The sequence below is a fragment of the Hippopotamus amphibius genome, chromosome 5 (genome assembly GCF_030028045.1).
Source record: "Hippopotamus amphibius kiboko isolate mHipAmp2 chromosome 5, mHipAmp2.hap2, whole genome shotgun sequence".
NCBI classification, from domain to species: Eukaryota; Metazoa; Chordata; class Mammalia; order Artiodactyla; family Hippopotamidae; genus Hippopotamus; species Hippopotamus amphibius.
Window position 1 is genome coordinate 35,858,404 of NC_080190.1, and position 23,752 is coordinate 35,882,155.

The 23,752-nt window shown below is 35.3% G+C and overlaps 1 protein-coding gene across 7 annotated transcripts in view; it reads right to left on the bottom strand.

The window, feature by feature from the left end:
• EXOC6 (exocyst complex component 6) overlaps positions 1 to 23,752 on the bottom strand; it is a 230,532-nt gene that overhangs the window by 95,386 nt on the left and 111,394 nt on the right. For 5 of the 7 annotated variants that reach the window (XM_057735489.1, XM_057735486.1, XM_057735492.1 and 2 more), the window contains 5 exons: positions 20,256 to 20,353; positions 15,830 to 15,935; positions 10,777 to 10,886; positions 5,082 to 5,193; positions 4,393 to 4,527 (listed from right to left, as the gene is read on the bottom strand). In XM_057735489.1, coding sequence (XP_057591472.1) covers positions 4,393 to 4,527; positions 5,082 to 5,193; positions 10,777 to 10,886; positions 15,830 to 15,935; positions 20,256 to 20,353 — 561 coding nt within the window. The remainder of the gene's footprint in view (positions 1 to 4,392; positions 4,528 to 5,081; positions 5,194 to 10,776; positions 10,887 to 15,829; positions 15,936 to 20,255; positions 20,354 to 23,752) is intronic. The other 2 variants (XM_057735487.1, XM_057735488.1) reach the window with 1 other exon arrangement.

The window sequence follows — 23,752 nt, forward strand, 5'->3', positions numbered from 1 at the left end:
TTGCTTCTGTTCCTTTCTTTTTTCTCCTTCTAATATTCCCATTGCATGTATGTTACAACTTTTGTAGTTGTCCTACAGTTCTTGGATATTCTGTTCAATTTTTTTTTTAGTGTTTTTTCCTTTACTCTTCTGTTTTTGGAAGTTTCTATTGACAGATCCTCAAGCTCAGAGAGTTTTTTTCAGCCATGCCCAATCTACTGATGGGTCCATCAAAGACATTCTTCATTTCTGTTGCAGTGTTTTTGATCTCCACCAGTTCTTTTTGATTCTTTCCTAAATTCTCCATCTCTTTGCTTACATTACCCATCTGTTCCTGCATGTTGCCTGCTTTATCCACTAAAGTCCTTAGTGTACTTATCACAGGTTTTTTTAAAAAAAAATTCCTGGTCTGATAATTCCAATAGTCCTGACATACCTGAATATGGTTCTAATAGCATATCTATCTCTTTAAACTGTATTTTTTGCCTTTTAGTCTGCCTTGTAATTTTTTTCTTGATAGCTGGATGTGATGTACTGGGTGAAAATAATTGCATTAACTCGCCCTTTAGTACTGTGGTAGTAAGATATGGGGAGGGGGAAGTGTTCTTTAGCCCTATGATTAGGTCTTAAGTAAGCCTCCCTTAGCTGTGAACTTTACAAGCGCTTTTCACTTCCACCCCTCAGGTTGGACAGGATGGCCAGAGCAAGCTGGAGTTAGGTTCTTCCCTTCTCCCATTAGTTTAGGGACTGGTAAACAGCTTATTTTGAGGTTAGGTCTTGTTGAGAAAAACAGAATGCTTAAAGAACAGAATGCTCCAGCATATTTCAAAATGGTTCCTTTTCCCTTGCCCCTGTTGGATTTTCCTCAAATCTTCACTGGGAGAACCAGGTGCCCCCTCTAACGCTGGGTTCCCCTGGAGTTTTAACTCAAATTTGTCCATACTGATTTTCTAATATTCATCAATTATACTTCAGGTTTTCCTACCCCAGTAATGATTCCTGTGGGTTTCTACTCCATTAAGTTGTGATTCTCTGTATTTGTCTACTTCTCCAATTTTGGGGGCAGCAGTGTGTCCTATGCTTTCACTTCTCTGAAAGATCAAAAAAGAGTTGATTTTTTCAATTTTCTCAGCTTTTTACTTGTTGGGACACAGTGACAATTTCCCAGCTCTTCACATGCCAGACTGGAAATTGGAAGTCTGTGCTCATGTTTTAATAATTAGTTGAACTTTATCTGTTTATAATTATTGCATTTATAAATTGTGTGTGTTTATAAATTGAATGTTACATTTCAAAAAAAAAAGTTTTTTAGAGTCCATGTACCATGTCCTTGCTCCACAGGTAGAGAATTTCAAGCCCTTATTTAAAGATAATTTACCACTGTCACTTGAGCCATAATCCTAAAAAAACCTTTGCTACATACTCACCAATAGATTAAAAAAAGGCAAACTGAAAAGGAATCGCAAGCATATTCTTTCTAGGCACTTATAGTTGCATACACTGCCAGGATTCAAAAGGAAAGGACTCTGCAGGGTAGCAGGGTGAAAAAGCTCAATAGAGCAAAGTTAAAGAGCTCTGATGCCAAAGAAAAAGAACTGGGCCATTTCTCTACTACACAGATTAAAAAGGGAATGGTATTGACATTTCCCCCTCTATTCTGATGCAAATCTTTTCAGTTAGAAGTCTTATATTAGCTTCAAGTAGCTCTCAGTGTGGGTCCAGGTTAATTTCAAAAAAAAGCTGTGGTACTGCTTGAGGGCAGGAAGTGCTTACTTTACCTCTTTTGTATCACTCACAGATTTAGTACAATGAAAGGCAAACTAACAAGACAGTCTGTATAATATTTCATAAAGTAAACAAATATGATATAAAATCAAGCACTTTGTATATGCATATGTGGGATTTTGGAGGGGAAGCAAACAGAGGTATGTGTAAAAGGATCATATAAGTGCTTATTGCTATAATCATTAAGCAACTAAATAGGAATATGTTTGATCAGGTCACTGACTGAAAAGAATTAGGCTAAGAGGTTAACTAAGCAATCCATGCTAATGCCTGTAATCAAGACTGTACTTTAATCATCCACAGATTGACTATTTCACTATGAATGGAAATTCCCCCAATCTCCCTCAGTAATTCACTTCAATATTGATTTAACAATTCTCCCTGTTGAATTGCTTTCTCATGTCACAGTTTAAGACAAATACCTCTTGAAACAGATCAAAGGAAGAACTGAAGAACAATTAAACTTCACATATTGAGCTTGAAATAGCTCTTGTTTTCATGTCATAAAACAGAGTTTCCTGAGTTCGGTGTGAAAATAAAACAAAAAATAAACAACAAGAAATAAGGATGCTCTCTACTATTTGTACGGCTGAACCTGATTTCCAAGAAAACCCAAGGGATATCGTATGGCAGTTGTAACTTCAACTAAATATCTACAACTTAAGGACCACTGGAACGATGGACCAGAGCTAACATTTCTAAACGTTTCCTCTCAACAAGCAGATTTTGCAGTTCCAAGTATAGTTCCAAGATTCCTTAATCTGAGGTATCATGTTCCAGTATCTGTGGTTTTTTGACTTAACAGCTGATAAGAAAAATTGCTTGAAGATCCCTAGATACACCAGAGGTCATGCATTTTGTGTTTTAATCATAGTATAGTAAGTCTATTAAATATAATGTTAATAGCTAAGCATGCTTACAATTCCAGTCCTTAGTAAAACCCTTCTTCACAGCGTATGAGTAACACATGGATATAAGGACAGAGCAATAAAGAAAAAGAAGGATTACATAAAATCTAATATTGAAGCAAGGAATCAATTTGTCTATGAATCAATAAATGTCACAAACTTGTGGAGTTTCCTTCTATATTATGGTACTTATTAAATCATAGTCAAGTGTCTTCTTACAGCTTTTTTTCCTGTGAGCTCCTTAAGGGCAGGGATACATTTGTATATTTTCAGCACCTAACAGAGTGCTCAGAGCACAGATCATGTACAACAAATGGCACTGTGCTACATATCCCCTTTAATCCTCATAATAATTGTATGAGTTAGATAATATATTGCTATTCTAATTTTATAGATAATAAAACCAGGAATCATTAAAATGAAAGAATGTGGCCAAAGTCACACAGCAGTCTAACTCCAGAGTATATGCCCTTAATTACTGTACTATACTATCTGAATAAATGAACTCCTGTTTTGTCCAGGTTCTGTCCAGCTTATTTAATAAATAATTTTATTAATTCGTTCACTCAGGTATCATCTGCATTTGTATCTTATAGATTAGGATGACTACATAGGCTCAAGAATTATCAGAGAAGTGTAAGACCTGGGGGACAGGCAGATAATTTTAGGAACCAAGGGTCTTTTCTGGACTTCATACTTTCAAAGTCTGGTTACTGTTTTTTGTTTTTGTTTTTGTTTTTTTGGTCATGCCACGTGGCACGTGGGATCTTAGTTCCCCAACCAGGGATTGAACCCACGTTCCCTACATCGAAGTACAGGGTCTTAACCACTGGACTGCAAAGTCTGGTTACTGTTAACATTAAATCAGTTATATCTAAATACAAGTACACTGAATTTTTTAAATGTAAATGATTATACTATAATTTTAGGAGATAAGTTGGATAATTTATAATATAATGTAGTTTTCTTTTTAATAGAAAACTTAGGGCTATGAGGTTAAACTAGCAAGCCTATTTTATAGATAAGGGATCAGTAAATGGTTTATATTAGTTTAACAAAATATTCAATGCAAAAAGGATTTATTTTGCTAGACTATGCCAGTGTCTCACCTACATGATCCCAAATCAATAAAATAATAAAATAGTTTATACAACAAATTTATGAAATTATTTAATTTTCCATTCTGCTTAAAACAACCATTAATTGCCATTAATTGATCTTTTGGTATGTCCCATGGTATTATAAAAACAAAAATCTTTCCATTCAGAAAAGAGGATGACTTGAATAACATGTAATAAAGTAATATTTATTTTTCTTTAGATCACAGCCAATAGAGGATGTAAAGCAAATCTTACACTTATTTAATTCTTCTTACATTTTTAATTTCCAAACACATACACACTTATATATATATAACATATACAATTATTAAAAGGTGAAAGATGAAAGAAAATCCAGTTAGACTGATTCAACATTATTCTAAGCCTTCAAAACATGAAGAAAATGTAAGATAGCTGCAGAAAATCAATAGACTTTAACAAGATGTTTAAAATGCCAAAAAGGAACTGACATTTATCTGCTCATTGTTGACAATGATTACCTCTAATTTTCAATTGTTAGGAATATAATGGAATCATGTGTATAACAAAAATTGTCTTTACCTTTTAAAAGTTGGCTTACAATGACTGAAATAAAAACTTTTGGTCAGATTTTTACATACCTTAAAAGTAGAGAGTCCATAAAGTCTTGTGGTATGAACAGTTTCTTGAGAAATATTTGTAATGTTAGTTATAAAATCCTCAAGGTATTTGCAAGCTTGTTCCAGGTGTGTGGTGTTTATAATGATTTGCACTAGCTAGAAAACAGAAAATACCTCTCGTAAAATGCAGGTTACATGTATACAAAGCCATTTGATTTTTAAAAATAGGATTATTGCTTCCAGCAACTGTACCATTTCTGCATAATTATAGCCTTACAGGATACAACAACTGATTATCTGATTTCAAAAGCCTGCTATAAATACTGCTTATGAATGCTATCCTTTAAAAAAAAAAAAACAAACCAAGAATCTAACTTCCAATTAATTGAAAATAATTTTTCAAAGCACTTTTTCAAATCTTATACATTCACCAAGTAAAAAAAAATGAGTATTTTCACTTTTCATGTAAAGTCTGGCAAACATAAATCTCTATATATCTTCTAACATCTTCAGCTATCCACTATTCCCCATGTAAACCCTTTTCCCTCACACCACCTGAATTTACAATGATGTTTTTATTTTAGAAGAAAACCACTTCTATTAATAAATTTAAAATGGAAAGCTAGTTCTATAGGATGTTCAGCAATAAATTAATTTACACTAATTGTTTCATATAATGAAACATTTAGCTATAAATATTTTTCACCTACCTCTGTCAATCCTATATGAGGTTTTTTAATAAGATTCAGTAAACAGCTACTCAAAGTTCTGGTCAGCAGCAGATTTGTAGATTTTCTAAGCATGTCATCTATTTCTGTTGAGCTAAAAACAAAGGTTGATATTATTAAGGTTTCCATAAGGGTAGAGTTAGTTAGCTTCCTAAATAATTTAACGCAATTTACTAAAATAATTTGCTCTAATTCCTTTATATCTTTAAATAAATTACAATCCTTCATATATATTAAATCACATATTTCAATTCAATTTAGTTTCACAAAAGGGATACTTCCCATAAAGTAGAATATTCATTTACAGAATAATTTAAATGTATTCAATTAACCAATACAGTAAAACCATGGTGTACTTAGTATAAGGAAAAAAAACTATTCTTAAGTTATGACTCCATTATGGGACAGCCACTTTCAAAGATACTTGATATACAACTATAGCTAAAAACTACTTTTAAAATACGAATTCATGTGAACTCTCAGGATATAATTATTAGATTTAATTTTAATATAACTAAGCTATATCCATTTCCATTGAGTTTTTTTTTAAAGATTCAAATAAATTAATTGCCTTACACTAGTTTTAACTTGGGAGAGGGAGGAAGTAACACTATGATGTTTCTTAACATCCTAAAGATTGCTAGACCAGCACTAAAAACCTTACTATTTTCTTCTAACCACTAGGCCTTCAATTTAAGTAAGCAATGATTTTTTATATATAGTCTCATTATCAAAACTGTTAAGCTGTCCTTAGACCAAGTTTTCTCAGTCTCAGCACTACTGACATTTAGGCTAGATAATTCTTTATTGCAGGACTGTCTTGTACCATTGAAAAATGTTTAGCGGCATCCCTGGCCTCCACCCACCTGATGCAAGTAGCACTCTTCCCCCTAGTTGTGACAACCCAAAATGACCCTAGACAGTGTCAAATATACCCTGGGGGGCAAAACTGCCCCACAGTTGAGACTCACTGCCTTAAACACACAGTCTAACATTTTAACACCCTTTTACTTTTTACTTTATTAAAACATTACTCTTAAAAACCTATGAAGTACAAATATTTACTAGTTTATATTTTAAGTATGCAAATAGAGCAAGATTTGACAAAACACTAGTAATTTTCACTACTCTTCTACTGTCCTCCATTTTAATGCAGCTACTCTTCAGTTTCTGCCAACCCTAATTCTGGCCGACCTGAGGAGAGTATGTCTCTCTGATTCTTCATATCTAAAGTCAAGACTTCCCAGGCAACAGCATATATCCCAGTAGGGTTTCAGGGTTACACAGGAGCAAACTCTCTAAAGAAAACTCTAATCTATCAATAGCGTCCCTAGAACAAATAACATACGCTAATAAAAAGGAGGTGGTTGCCAACTCCTCTGGTTCTTTTCTGACACACTCAAATTATGCTTAAAGACACCCTGTATAGCATCCTTTTCAGATGAAAAGTTATCCATGACAGATAATGTGTTTTGTTTAATTCCTCTGAACTTCCTTGAATGCTGAGTCAATGTGTCTTTTTCTTCCATAAGTAAAAGCAGAGAAAGAAAACCTATCAGCACCTATGTCCTATTTGTGCCAGCAAGATTTACCCAACCAGGATTTTCCCCAACCAGGATTTTCCCCACAAGGTTTTTTTTTTAAATTAATTAATTAATTTCATTGGCTGTGTTGGGTCTTCATTGCTGCACACGGGCTTTCTCTAGTTGCGGTGAGCGGGGGCTACTCTTCATTGTTGTGTGTGGGCTCCTCACTGCGGTGGCCTCTCTTGTTGCGGAGCACGGACTCTAGGCGCTTGGGCTTCAGTAGTTGTGGCACATGGGCTCAGTAGTTGTGGTTCACGGGCTTAGTAGCTCAGCGACATGTGGGATCTTCCTGGACCAGGGCTTGAACCTGTGTCCCCTGCATTGGCAGGCGGATTCTTAACCACTGCACCACCTAGGAAGTCCCCTCACAAGGTTTTTATCCTAACTGAGCAACATTTTTTTTCTTAACTCCTTCTCTCTTGAGCTTATAACTTGTACTATTCCTAATTTTCAAATAACATTTCACAGTAATTAAATCTCAATATACAATAAATCTCTTAAATTATTTTACAGCTTAGCCTCTTATGAAAACTGAAAATTTCTTAAAGATCATATTAGATCCAGATGTTTCCTCTGCAACCAAATAACTGAGACTCTGGAGTCTCTTCATGAAATCACTTAATTCTCTAGCCCTGCTTTTATTCACATATAAAAAGAAACCCCAACATTTTTACTATAAGAGCTCCAAAGCATCTTTTTGGTCTAAAAATCTAACTATAAAATATGTTTAAACATAATAAAAGAGCTTTAAACACAGAAAGTTATTTTTCCATAATTCTTTAATGACAAATTTTTTTTTAAAAGCACACCTTTAATAGTTCAATTTTAGGTCACAGATGTAAATTTTTTTTTTTTTTGGGGGGTACACCAAGTTCAATCATCTGTTTTTATACACATATCCCCGTATTCCCTCCCTTCCTTGACTCCCCCCCCCCACCCTCCCCGCCCCAGTCCTCTAAGGCATCTTCCATCCTCGAGTTGGACTCCCTTTGTTATACAACAACTTCCCACTGACTATCTATTTTACAGTTGGTAGTATATATATGTCTGTGCTACTCTCTCGCTTCGTCTCAGTTTCCCCTTCACCCCCCGACAGACATAAATTTTAAAAATAAAAATATATGTTAGAAAGCTGATAATCTAGAATAAATTTAGATTTAGATACTGTTATACTAAATATGCTATTTCTGTACTCGGAACTATTATTACTTTCACTAACAAAACGAAAACCAATGTATTTAATAAAGCTAATTTAAGAAAATGTAAGCATAAAAGCCTTGCTAAATGAACAGTACAGTATCACAGAGAGTTAATTAGAACAACTGGATATTGAACTAACAAAAATGACAAGTACTTTTATCAAGGAAAGAAGGAAAAAATAGACAATCTTTTCCGCTGTAGCAAAAATGTACACAACATTTACCTTTTAGAATGCTAGGAGTTCATACACAAAAAGAGCCAGAACTGATGGGGGCAATTCTAGTTCTAGTCAGTCAGTAGGGAAGCTTTAGGGATAATTACACACAATATTATGAGTAATGGCTTTTATCTTCGGTGTTATAAATGCGATAAAAAATCAAATAACAATTAGAGATCTACTCTCTCTCCTTTGTAAACAAACAAAATAAAAATTAATTCCAAACTGCTAAATTTCTATGCTTTCTACAGTTTACCTCCAATGTACCATCCACATTGAGACCAAAATACACTTTCTAAAATATTACTCCAGTCATGTTGTTTCTTAGTTAAAAATTCTTCAACAGTTCCCCAATGCCTGCAAATGAAATATAAAAACTCCAAGCTCTAGTTTCACATCTAATATTGTGGTATCTTATCGACTCTTATGTCTTACGTGCCTACACTGAGTGCTTTATACACACGCACTACCTCATTTAATTCTTAAAACCACCCTATGAGTTATTTCTCTCATTCTACAGATGAGGAAACAGCAATTTAAACCGAGTAAGTGACTTGCCCAAGGTCCTACTACAGCTAGTGAGTGTCAGCATCAAGACTCAAACTAAGGTGTAAGTCTGAAGCTTATGTTCTTAACTACTGCTTTATACTGCTCTGTTTTAGATCGGAACTTTAGAATGTTCAATGAAAAAAAAGATAGGCATAAATTATTGGCAGCTCTTGGACCATTAGAGTCCTATTAATCAAAACTACCACTGTAATAGTTTGTCATTCCTTTTCAGTGAATACTCATTTATATCCATTGTTTTTCCAATGCTGAATGATACTGTGTGTTATGTTATAAGCTAATGTCTTTGAAACATATGTTTAGAAACGTTGGTATAAGAGACTAGTACAGTATGAGAGCTTAAGGCAGTGGTTCTTAAACTTGGAGTGCATCAGAATCACCCAGAGAACTTAGTAAAGCCAAGGGCCCCATCCTCAGTTTCTAACTCAGTAGGTCTGAGGTTGCATTTCCAGCAATTTCCCATGTGATGCTAATGCTGCTGGTCTGGAGAATACACTATGAGAATCAGCAGCTTGTGAGAAACACACACTTCGGCAGATGCCATGTACTAGGTATTTGTATTCCCTTCTTTTCCTTTGCTCTCCAACTCATATTCTTTCGGAACAGAAATTAATAAATCTTTTAAAGAACCCCTAAATCACAAAAAAAAAAGCAGTGTAAGACTTAAAATCTGCTAACTCTTTTTTTTACCCTGGAAGAACACACATTTCTTTTTCTGTTTATACATTGTTTAAATCCAAAATAGTGGTAGCTTAAAATAAGAGACAATAAGATATTGTAGCTTAAAATAAGATACAATAAAAACAACTGTCATTGGTCTCACTGTTTCAGCTTGAAAAGTAAGTGTTACATCTGAACTGCCTTCATGCCTTTTTATGACTTAAAATTCAGAAGAGGTCCACACTGAAGAATAACTCCTGGTATTCAGTATACAAATTCAGAAAAATGGATTTTAGAGAGGGAGCCATGAAAGCCAGCATCACCACTCTCTCCTCCAGAGTATCCCCAATTACAAATATATCCTATGACTTTAATGCAGGGTTCATTTAGGTAGCCAGAACAAGGTGTGGCATAAGGATGAATGTTCCTCTAACATTAACTTATCATTCCTTATATGCCAGATACTTTCACTAACATGGGTGTCAGAAGAACTGCTCCTATATGACAGCTCTCAAACTAATTAGCTGGGTCATTCTGGATGAACGATATAGCCTCTCTGAGTCTCAGTTTCCTTATCTGCAAAACTAGGATAATATCACATTTTCCATCTCCATAAACGCTGAGTATTACTTTCATCACACCAGTTAAATGGTATCCTCTTGCCTTTATAATCAAGCTGGCTACAGGAACCAACAGCTGCTTGCTGCTCTCCATTACTGAGTACGATACGAATTTGCTACAGCATTCTTTCTTAATTCTTACTGATTTTGTTTGAATCTTTGCTTTAAGCCTATTTGAGAAAAAAACTATTAAGAGTATCGGCTTTTTGACAAGTCAATGACATAGATAAGGAAGGAATATTATTTAGCCACTGGTAACCTGAGCAACAGAAAAACTAAAATAAATAAATAAGATCTAAACTAAAGAATAAAAAGGGGGGGGGGGGATACTGGTAAAACAGACTTAACAACAAATGTAAGGTATGAACTTTATTTGGACCCTAATTCACAAATACCAGCTATAAAAGGACATTTGGAATAGTATTAATTTTGTTCAGTGTGGTTAAACAATAAAATGTCCTTGTTTTTAGAACACATACTGAAGTAGGGATGAAATGCTACTGTTTCTGGAATTTGATTTAAAATACTTCAAATAAAACAGATAAAGTATGGAAAAATGTTTATCATGGTTAAATCTACTACAGATGCTGAAAACATAGGAGTTTCTTATCCTATTATCTCTACTTTTATGTATATTTGAAGATTTACATAACAAAAGGTCAAAAAATATATATCAGATTTACATCAACTTAACCCCAAATGCCACTAAAATATGTAAGCCTTCCAGCGAGATAATCGTCCATTAAAGTGTCATGGCCTAAAAATCAAGTGTTAGTATTTTACAAAAATAGCTATGATAAAGATACATTTCTTATTAGTAAACTTACCTCCGGTGTAGTGACTCTGAAAATTTAAGGCTGGCATAAATAAATTCTTTAACTTGAATATAAATATGAGGCACTGACTGAGACATGGGCAATTTCTTTGGGAAACACTGCTGTTGAAAGAAAAACAAAGTTGATACTGCTGCTGAAATTTTAGAAAAAGATATTCTAATCATCTCAAACATGTAAAAATTAAATTGATTTCACATTTGAATTAATAGCTAATACCAGGCTTCCCTGATGGCACAGTGGTTAAGAATCCGCCTGCCAATGCAGGGAACATGGGTTTGAGCGCTGATCTGGGAAGATCCCTCATGCCTAGAGCAACTAAGCCCGTGGGCCACAACTACTGAGCCTGTGTTCTAGAGCTCTCGAGCCACAACTATGAGCCCACGCACCACAACTACTGAAGCCCGCACACCTGGAGCCTGTGCTCCACAACAAGAGAAGCCACCACAATAAGAAGCCCGTGCACTGCAATGAAGAGTAGCCCCTGCTCTCGGCAACTACAGAAAGCCTGCTCCTAGCAATGAAGACCCAATGCAGCCAATAAATTAAAAAATAATTAATTAATTAATTAATTTTTAAAAAAAAGACCTCTTAAAAAAAAATTCAAACCCTTTAAAAAAAAACAGCTAACACCTGCATTTTACAGTCTACTGTTGGGACTTGCCTGGTGGCTCAGTGATTAAGAATCCGCCTGCCAATGCAGGGGTCACGGGTTCGATCCCTGCCCCAGGGAGATACCACATGCCGCGGAGTAACTAAGCCTGTGCGCCACAATTACTGAGCCTGTGCTCTAAAGCCTGCGAGCCACAACTATTTAGCCCACGTGCCACAACTACTGAAGCCCACGTGCCTAGAACCTGTGCTCTGCAACAAGAGAATACACAGCAGTGAGAAGCCCACACACCACAACGAACAGTAGCCCCTGCTCTCAGCAACTAGAGAAAGCCCACACGTAGCAACGAAGACCTAACAGCCAACAAATAAATTTATTAAAAAAATAAAGTCTACAGTTATATTTCTACATTATTTTTGTGATTTTAAAGAGAACCAAAATATTTCTGAAGAAAATAATGTGGCAATTTACTTGTTTCTTAAATCATATTATCAGACTTCTAACAAGCAGAGAAAGCATATAACAATACCTCTGTGTGTCCTGATGATAAGTATCCTGCAGAAGATGCTTAACTGTCTGCTTCCTTGCAGCCATAATACAAGAGTCAGGTTGGCCATGAAAGTTCTGGGCCAGCTTCCTCGCCCAGTGTCATCAAATAATTCTAAGACTCCCTTCACTTGCCTGAATTGATGCCAATTCAAGAAAGTGTCCGTTTCATTCCATAACTCCTAAAATACCTTACAGCAGCTTTCTGACCTATATACTATCAAACAGCAGTATGCAGCTAATGGTTTACACTGTGCTTCATAGTTAAAATGCTTTATCAGCCAACATCCATTAGCAAATTCTGTCTCCAAAAGGTAAACTCTCTCAAAGACTTTTACCAAAAGCCCCCTATTTACGCTTCATGAAGCCTAATCTTTACTTCTGTCCTGACATTCATTGCAACTTAGTTTTACATCATTGAAAGTACCCTCACCAAGGTCACGAATGACCCCTTAGGTGTTAAATCCAATAAACTTTTCATGTTACCTGATTTACCTGAACAATCTGACACAATGGGCCTCCTGCTTCTTTTTCTTTTTTTTAAAAAAATACACCCTCATTTTATTTATTTATTTTTGGCCACTCTGCAGGGCATGTGGGATCTTAGCTCCCCAATCAGTAATTGAACCTGTGCCCCCTGCATTGGAAACATGGTGTCTTAACCACTGGACCGTCAGGGAAGTCCCGCCTCCTGCTTCTTAAATTCTCTCTCTTTCCTTGGAATCCATGACCCACACTGGTTTTCCTCTTATTTCTCTACCTTCTGTATATCTCCTCCTCTAGCCATCCCTTAATTATTGCTACTCCTTAGGGTTCTATCCTATACCTTCTTTTCTTCTTACCACACACTGTCCTTGGAGAATCTCACCTAATCTCACCATGCAAGTGCCAATATCTCTCAAATCTACAACTCTAGGTCAAATCTCTCTCCTGAAGTCCAAATCTGTATATCTGTCACTTGAACATCTCCATTTAGCTGTAACATTTGAGACATACCCAACAGAACCAAAAGTGAAATGATCACCCCTTCTTTCTAAATTTGCTCCTCTTGCATTTCCTATCTTAGTGGATGCTACCACCGCCCAAGGCAGAAATGTGGCTATCATACTCGCCCCCCATCTCCATCATCCCTCATATGCAAGTGATAATCAACTTCCGTCATTCCTACCTCCTAAATATCTCATATCAAATTCCACAGCCATAGCTCCCATTCAGGCCACCAATCTCTCTTGCCAAAATAACTGCAACAATTCCCAAGCTAGTCTCCCAGCCTTACTCTTCTCCAATCCGTTCTCCACGCATTAGCCAGAGAGATCTTTCTAAAGCACAAATCTAATTATGTTTTTACTGCTTGAAATATGGTGGTGACTTATTCTAGCCATCAGGGTGAAGGCTGAACTCCCTGACACTGTTTACAAGGCCTACTATAGTCTGGCATTTTCTACTTCATCTTCATTTTCTTATCTTCATCTCTTGTACTTCATCAACCTTGTACTTTACACTACAGAATTACAGCCTTTCTCCATGCTGCTGCTTCTATCTTGAGCAGGGCCAACTTCTGTGATTGTAATTTCCTGTTTATCTATCCTGAACTTGACTACAAGTTCCTTGACAGCAGAGACCGAAAAACTAGCACACAGCACTGTGTCTACTAGACAGCAGGTGAATGATAAATACATGAATGAACATATGTATTCTTAGGTACCTCCAGCAAAAAGAAACCTACAGCAGGCTGGTAGTGAAAACATTTGCAGAGAGCAGTCTCTCTCCAAAACTGGTAGGCTCAACTTTTCCAAATTTAGGAACTGAATTAGGAGTACTACAAAAATCAACTAAACAGTTGCTATTCTTTAAAATGACCTTATAATAATGTAAGAGCTAACTCACCTCCAATTTATCCTTTGCAGAATAATGAACCCAATATTAACTATTTGAAAGATATTTCAACTTTAAGAACTTATTTTAATGACATTAAAGACAATATGAATATGTTCTTATTTTGGCCAAAGGGCCCTAGTTAATTAGCATAGCTATCTGCAAAAAGACAGATTTTTGCATATAAGTTCAGTCCTACTCCTTGCTCATTCACTGAAAATAATAACTCAAGTTGAAGGACAATTTTATATATTTTTTAATCATTTAAATTGAAAATTATACTTAAATTAGGAAAAAATTAAATATACATATACACAACCAAGAGACTATCACTAATTAACTTATGGGATTTCTAAGTTATCACATTTAAATTTTCCATATGACTTTTGCCTTAATGATAGTTCTTCTTCTTAATGATGAATAATACACAAACCAATGAATACAATTCCTAACAAGCTTAATCCTAAAATACTGTATATTTTGGAAGTCCCTTACAAGCAAAGTCAAATATCCTTTTAACTATAAATCTATTTAAAATAGTTTAGTGTAATTAGAAGAGACATTAGAGATTATTTAGTTCAACCTCCTTATTTGAGAGATGAGGCACAAATGCCCAAATAGGGTAAGTCACTTGCCCATAATAAGCCACAAACAGAGCTGGCACAGGAATCCAGACCAAATCCAGTGCTCTTTTTTTTTTTTTTGGCACACGGGCTTAGTTGCTCCACGGCATGTGGGATCTTCCTGGAGCTGGGATCAAACCCGTGACCTCTGCATTGTCAGGTGGATTCTTAACCACTGCGCCACCTAGGAAGCCCCCAGTGCTCTTTTTAAAGATGCTATAACCTGAACACATTTATTACCAGTAACTAAAATAAAACAAAGCCAAGCCACGAGATTGAGAATATTCTCATAATATTCCTTGACAGGGAAACTTTGATTGGGGTTTCAAAAATACAGAACTGGAATTATTATTCTGGTCTTTTGTGTGTATTAGAATACAATTAGGTATATGCAATGGCAGTGTCAGCTATAATCTAAAAGCTATGCATTTAATTACCTGGTCCTATATTTAGTTACTATTACACACAATATGCTTAGTTTATGTATATACAAATATAACATAAAAATTTAGTCACAATTCACACAAGTCACTCAGAATTCACTCTTGTTCATTATGAAGGGATAAAAATGTAGAAAAGGACTAAATTATAAAGTGCTGGAAAAATAATAAGAAAGATTAATGGAAAAAATAAAAAATGGAGAGAATGAAAAAGGTGATAATAACAGGAAATATGATATCCTTTTCTCATAAGATCTAATTCTACCCAGAGATACTGGATTGGTACAAGTGTGTGTGTTTCTGTGTGCATGCACACATATGGGCAAACAGGTGTACTTCTGGAAGGCGCTACATTCTGGTCTATTTCCTTTCTCTAGCCTGTCTTTTGTTCAGATACTCTGACCCCAAAAATATACATTCTTACTTCAGGAAAAAATCTACAGGTGGCTATTGCCTTCATACACCTCTTACTTAACCAACAACGTAAACTTTTTATACAAGTATATTTCTAGAAAAAAAGCCACAAAATAAGATCTTACACAGTGATGGAAATTTCAAAAAAATTCTCTTTCCCTACAATATTCTCTTATTCCTATAATCTACTCAACATTTAGTATATCTAATTTGGAATCCATCCAATGTTAGTAACACCTGCCCTGGGAATCTACCTAACATTTGGGACAACTGCTCCCAGTAGCCCCAATAAAGTCCCTTCTTAACCTCACCAAAATAGTAGTAGTAGTAGTAGTAGTAGTAGTAGTAGTAGTAGTAGTAGTAACATAATCATTAAAAACTAACCAACATAATTACTTTTCTCAAATAACACAACAATAAAAACAAAAGCCTCAAAAGAAGATATTCTCACTTATAATGTCAGGTTAATATAATGTAGCAATAAATATGATTAATTTACTTTTAAGAAAATTCTTGACCTAAGAACTAGTCTGTACCTTTTCAAGGTCTGGATCTTGAAAAGGAAATTTACTGGTGACCATTTTATATTCTTCTTCATTGACAACAGGGATGGGGCTATAATTATCTTCTTCACAAATGTCCCTGTTAAGAAAGAAGACAGAACTGAGATTTAACATTAGAAAACACATCAACAGAGTGCTATAGGACAATACTTTTAAAAAACCCAACAATTACAAAATCATTTTTTGTTTGTCAGTTTAAGGTCTAAATAGGAAAACAGTGCCTAATCACTCAGAATTCTAAAATCCAATATCAAATAAGTCTGTCCCTCAAAATTAATGTGCAATCTTTTCTTTCCACTTGTTTACTTTACATTGTCAGCACTTTAGTTTTTATTTTCTAGTCTAGAACAATTCTCAAAATGATAGTCTGAATGAACGCATTATAACTAAAAAATGAAATGAAGAGTATACCAGTCATGTTTCTTGATAGGAACAACTCTCAAGTTGTATGTCTTTTGTCTTCTCTTTCCAACTATACCATAAGCTCCTTGAAGATGAAAACAGTGTCTTCCGTTTGTCTCTCATAATGTTGTACTTAGAAAAGGACCTTTTATACGTAGTAAGGCAGACACATTTACCACTCATCAAATATCCTTGTGCTCTCCTTACAAACAGGCAGAGTCATGACTAGTTTTAGCCGTTGGACAGTCTAAAGCATTTATGAACTAACTGTAGGACCCTCAGTTTCATGGTAATGGGGGAGACCACCATGCTGGGAAAGTAGGACCACAAATGCCAAAAGCCCAAATCTTGGACTACTAGACCCACTATGAACTTTTGTGTAAGTGAGAGATAAAATGCTGGTGTTGATCCAATGAGATTTTGGGCATTATCCCTGTAGCATAACTCAGCCTGTCCTAATATATCTGCTGTCCAATCAACTTCCTTTTAATCAATAATTTGGTTTGATTAATATTTATTGAGCACCTATACGTGCTAGTTTCTGGGCTAACTCTGATGAAAATACCCTACCCTCATGAAGATAAAAGCAAGATCCTTGTTCTCAAATCTAATAGGAGAGAGAGATATACAAACAAATTATAACGTTTATAATGATGTGTTATACATACAATAAAATACGTGCAAGTTTCAGGAACAGGACAAAGGAAGAAGTGATTAACTTTATCAGAGTAGGTGGGGGACATTTCATGAAAAGTTTTACAGAGAAGCTAAGGGCTCTGTAGGGTCTTTAAAAACTTCTAATGAGATTATGGCAACGGCATTTTAAACACTTCTAATGAGATTATGGGAGAACAGCATTTCAGAAAGATGGACCATAACATGCAAAAACATAAGTGTGGGGAGGGGATGAGTAAAACCACAAGTTGTGCAGTATTACTGGAATATAAAGTATGCAAGGGACATGGTTTAAAATGAACCTGGGCGATGGACAAACAAGGCACCCAGATTTTATCCTGTAGGCAAAGGAATACCACAGTAGGTTTTAGGCAGAGGAATGTCACAGGAAGACTTTCACATAGTGGAGGAAAAACTAGGAAAAGGACCATGATGAACAGGGAGACGCCAGTCAGAGAGACGGGACAATCCAAACAAACAGTGACGAGGGTGTGAATTACAGCTGTATTTGTGGAGGCAGAAAGGAAGTGGCAAAAACAAGAGTTTTTCAGTGGGATATACAGGATTTAGAAACCAAATGAGGATTATGAGGAAAGTATTATATAATCCTGATGAATCTGTGGTTTCTAGACAGGGCAAGCGGACAAACGATGTATACCTCACCGTATCAGACATTTGCTGAGGTAAGGAATACAAGAGAAGGATATGGTTTGGACAGTGGATGATGGATTCTAGTTGATAAATGGCTCTGGCATCTTAATTAGGGGCTAGAAATAAAGTCATGTGCTTGTAAATCACTGAGGTGCCCAAGATAGTTAAAATACGACTCTGTTCACCTAAAATACTGTGAGAGGCTTCAACTAATTCTATTTCCTTCTAAACAGTGTTTAAAAATAAAGGGTTAAAAGGCAAGTTATAGGAAAAGAAACTACTAGAAGACATACACTACCTACTCACTTTATACAAATGCCAGGGAATCAGTTAAGATGCAAGGAGAGATACTTTAATGAATAGTACATTCATATCTGAAAATGTTAATGTAGTCTTAAAAGTGCTTTGTTTACTGAACTGAATTCTATAAACATTTACTGAGTTCCTACTCTGTGCAAGGCACTATATTTGGAGCTAGGCAATCATGAATATAAATAAAACACTGGTGCTCACAACATAAGTGGAGAGAACCACACACAGACACACAAAGTCTGACAGTGCACAGGTTATAAATTCTGTCATGGACATAATCAAGTTTTAATTACTCAGCATTGATAGTAACTTTTACTTTTTTCCCATTTAATTATTAGGTTGTCAATTCACTACTTGTACAGTCTTTGAAGATACAGATAAGGGACAAAAAAAGCTTAAAATCTGCTACTTCTTAAAAATCTAAGCAGAAAGCATGATCTAGAAGGGTACTGAAAGCAGAAGTCAAAATATATATGGTAATTACAATTGACATGCTATCATTTGCTCTCATCCATGATGATAATGAAGGATAATGTTAATTCTATCTCTTTTTGAAGGAACCCACTAGCTTTTCAGAAAGAAAACAATACCTCATGGTTTCCCCAATCTTGAGAGCCATCTCACCCCTAGAAGTCTTAAGACAGATAAGAGAGAATAGCTGGTTCAATACAAATCTATCAACAACTGTAAAAAAACACTCTTCTGAAAAGGGTAAGTTAATAACATTAATCCTATAAGTAAAGTTTTTTATACACAAATACATATAAATAAAGATGTTATATATAAAGATAACATATTATATCACATTACATCATGGTATAGATGGTATAGATTACCACCCCATCAATAAGCACTACCTCTATTTCTAAAATACTAAATATCAAAAATCACTAATATTTAAGCACGACTAATCTAAGACTGTAAATTATTCATTTGGGACAACATCCTGACAAGATAACTCCTAAGGAATGTTAATACAAAAAGCTTAAATAAGGATTTACTTCGTTCATCTTAATAGAAGTGTTTCACCTTGTAAACCACTTCAGTATTTTAAAAAGATTTCTATCACAGTATTCAGAAGGTCAGCCCTCCATAGTTTTGAAAACTGATGGGGTAAATGCCAAGCTAGTGTTAAATCATTTAACATATTTTCCATTTTAATAACATCAAATATTATTGCCACATTGTTTCTATCATATTTTGGGTAACCTAGATGTAAGCTCTCAAGATTGACTTTTTGTTGAAAGAAAGAAAAAAAAAAAGGAAGGAAGGAAGGGAGAGAGGCACAAAGGGAGAGAGAAAAGTTTTCAGAATTCAAAAAGCAGGGAGCTATTTCTTTTCATGACAATACAAAATTATATAGTTATTAAAATACCCTGTGCCCCACAGGCAAGTGGTTAAAGAAAAAATAATTTTCCTAATTAGATACTTTAAGATTTTTAATCTAACAGTTATGTTGTTTATAAAAATAGCACTTTCCCCAAACAAAATTTAAAAGCCATAAATTTTTGTCTCTAGTACTAAATACCTTTGAATAGTTACAGCCCCATATCTAATCATTTACTGGGGCAAAAAACTAGAGATTAGGACTAGAAGTAGTACAACTAAAAACTGATTATAAGTGGTGCAGCAACTGTGGAAAACAGTATGGCGGCTCCTCAAAATATTAAACATATATTTACCATATAACCCAGCAATTCCGCTTCTGGGTAAATGCTCAAAAGATTTGAAAACAGGGACCCAAACAGATAACTGTTCACCAATATTCACAGTGGCATTATTCACAACTGCCAAAAGGTGAAAACAACCCAATATCCATAAGTGGATGAATGGACAAATAAAATCTGATATACATAATGGAATATTATTTAGCCTTAGAAAAGGAATGAAATTCTGACACATGCTACAACATGGATGAAACCTTAAAAACATTATTCTAAGTGAAATAATCCAGACACAAAAAACAGACAAATCTAGACACAAAAACCAAACAGTGTATGATTCTACTTATACGAAGTACCTAGAGTAGTCAAATTCATAGAGACAAAGTAGAATGGTGATTGTCAGGGACTAGAAGAAGAAGAGAATGGGAATTACTGTCTAACTGGTACAGAGTTTCAGTTTACGAAGATAAAAAAGTCCTGGAGATTGGATAGTAGTGATGGTTACAACAATGTGAATACACTTAATGCCACTGAACTGTACATTCATCAAAGGTTAAAACTGTAAATTTTATGTTATATATACTTTACCACAATAAACATTATTATAAGCATTTTTTATTGATAAATGCAAAAACAATTACTTTGGCATCTGACGCACTTTCCCATTACATTAAGGTACCATGGCTTAGACTAACCTGAAAACTCCAGCCCATTTCTTAAGCAATGTTTCATTGTATTGATCTCTTATTTCAAATAAAAGGTCAAAAAGTCGGTTCACTGTAAAGCCATAACCCTAAAACACATACAAAAAAGCAGATAAACAAGTAAAGTAAATAAAGATATTCATTTTTAAAAGTTCAGAATACTGGAGAACTGTTTGAAGTGATCACTGTATCACATTGTATGCCATCCCAACAGTATGAAAAAAAAGATATCCTTTTGACTTTCTACTAAGTTGTACTAGGTAAAAAAGAGTCTAGTAAGAGTTTAATGAAGCTGGAATAATTTTTCCATTTCTTCTTTCTCTTTTTCATCTGGATTACATTGTTAACCTTAAAAAGCATTACAAGTCAGAACTGGAGAAAAAGTTCAAGATTAATGATCTACTGGGTGGCCAAAAAATCCATTTGGGTTTTTCTATAACATCTTATGGAAAAACCCTAATGAATATGGGGATATATGTATAAATACAGCTGATTCACTTTGTCGTATAGCAAAAACTGGCACAACAGTGTAAAGCAATTATATTCCAGTAAAGAGATTTAAAAAAAAGAAAAAAGAAAAACCCTAATGAAATTGTTGGCCAACCCAATACATAACTGTGCCTTGGGAAGTGGTCCCTAAATAAGATATAAGAAGAAAAGAGAATAAATTCTGTCTGAAACATGATGGCTTCCTTTTGCACCTTCAATTTAACATTGACTTTGTTGTATAGGGAAAAGTTATCAAATATACACTCCAAAACTTTATTCCTCTGCAACTCCAGATCCATTGAAATACTGCCCATATCAGGACCAAACATTTCTGCTCACCTCAGAACTGTCCCTCTTCCCCCTTGAAAGCTTAGGTCTTCATCTTTAGTCTTGATCCTATCTCCTCCTGCAAGAGCTCCATGGATTACCTACTCACTCTGTTGTGTCTTTAACTTACACTAGCTCCTTTCTCCTCACTAAATAAACATGCTAAATTGCCTCCTGTCTTTACACTAAAGAAAACAAAAAAGTCCTCCCTCCGTTTCCTGTGCCCTGCAGCTGCCTCCCTCCTGTCACTCCTTTCTTAGCCAAATCTACTATAATCTAACTCCTATTCCTATTCCTTTATTTAAACTGCTCTCGACAATGTCACAGAATATCACCTAAATATAAAATTCCACGATCTCTCACACCATTTTACCTTTGTTTCTTGAAACTCTTCCACCTTGAATTCTATAACCCCACTCTCTCTCCTTATTCTCCGTTTACCTATGAGTAATCCTTCTGGATTCCTTTTTTTTTCTATCTCCATCCTTCAATCTTTTCTTCTAGCTCTCTAGGGCAATTTCAAGTCGATTGACTTCAACACTACTTTCTCTGACTATTCTCAATCTGTATCTCTAGCTAGACCTCTATAAATTCTAAATATTTAATGCCAACAGCTATTAGGCATCTCCAGTCAGTCTGCCAACAAGCACATTAAAGTTAACTTCTGCTCCCTTTCAAACTAAACCAGTGTTCTTCCTATTTCCTATCCCTGTTAATAGTTCTATCATCAATCCAATCTACCAGGAAAGAAACCTGAAAGTTATCTAAATGCCCCCAAAACAAACACATCTAATCGGTCATCAAATTCTTTTGATTTTACCTCCTTTACAAATCTCGTTCAAATGTATCATTCTTCTCCATCATTTACTACCTTTCTTTTTCCAAAAATCTTCCCAGTATCACTGTTTTATTTCAGGTCCTTAACATCTCTTGCCTAGACCACTGTAAGAGCTTCCTAAACTGAAATTCCAACCATCTGTCTCTTTCAACTCAATCTATTGCCCGATTCTTAAAATTATCATCTAAAAATGCAAATCTGATCATGCCATTCCCCTACAGAAAGCCTACTAAAGCCTCATAAGACATGCCACAATCTGGCTCAAACTACCTTATCTGTTTCATTACCACTCTGCCCTTCTTTGCTTACACTCAAAGACTACCGTTTCTAACACCATCAAGCCGGTCAGCTAGTCTCATGCTCACCATACCATACTTCTACCTATAACTGACACATGCTATTATGTCTGCCATTAATGCCTCTTCCTTCATATCTACTTGCTGAACTCACATTTCCTTCAAAATCCAGCTCACATTTCAACTTTCTATATAGCCTTTCCCAACTCAGGAATGAAAGTTACCATTCTATATCCTATGGGCCCAAAGCTCTTTAATATATTACTAAGTTAGTATGTCTTATTATACATCTTGTTTCCAACTAAACTGTGAATTCCTTGAAGCCAAGAATCTTTATGTCCCTACTGTTCTACTGATTTTTATATCTATCATTGTAATTATCACCAAGCTGCTAGCACATAGTGGGTGCTCAAAAAATGTTAATAAATACATCAATAAATGCTTACTTTTTATTTGCTTAATAGGCAGTAAGCAGACCTATGAACATGCTGGTGTTTTTCTTTTTTTTAATTTATTGTTTAGTCAGCTTTGTTTTAAATGATGAAATAATGACATTTTTTAAAAGAAAATTTTCCTTAAGGTGGCAAAGTGCCAATTTTGAAAACTAAATATCAGGACTTCCCTGGTGGTCCAATGGTTAAGAACCCGCTTTCCAATGCAGGAGACATGGGTTCAATCCCTGGTCAGGGAACTAAGATCCCACATGCTGCGGGGCAACTAACCCCACACACCACAACTACTAAGGCCCATGTACCTCAAATAGAGCATCCGCATGCCCCAAAACTACAGAGCCCACACACTCTGGAGCACAGGTGCCACAACCAGAGAGCCCATGCATTTTGGAGCCCGCACACCACAACCAGAGAGCCCGCACTTGACAAGGAAGAGCCCTTGTGCTCTGGAGCCCGTGCACTACAACTGGAGAGAAGCCCGCGAGGTACAACGAAAAGCCTGCGAGCTACAACGAAGAGCCCGCGTGCCACAACTAAGACCTGATACAGCCAAAAATAAATAAACAAATAAACATTTTAAAAAATTAAATAGTGTGCAGTATTCTTTAATTAAAGATTAATTAGAAAAGACCCTCCTCAATTCTTCAATTATTAAGTATAACTTGAAAAGCCAGTATTTAATTAATTCAGTATAAGATTTACCTAATAATCAGCCTGTCAATTTTCAGTGAAATGAAAATACTGCAGGATTTCTGAATAAGTAAGAAGAATTGGTTTGTTTTCCTCAACTTTATTTCAAAGCAGTAGGATTAGAAAGGTATATTCACAAGGGTTTATGCACCCATCACTGCTGCTTTTCTAATGCCTCTATTACCTGAATATTGTCTATTACTCTGATTCTCTGCAGAGTTCCTTGGAACCGCATCAAATACTCAATCTACAACTGAATCTACAGTTGCACTCAAAGTGCCAACTCAAGAACAGTTTGTTGTGGTTTTTAAAAGAGAGATAAGGAGCTTGCACCAGAATATAAATCAATGCTGCTACGGATATCAAGAAAATTGTTACCAAAAAAAAAAGCCAACT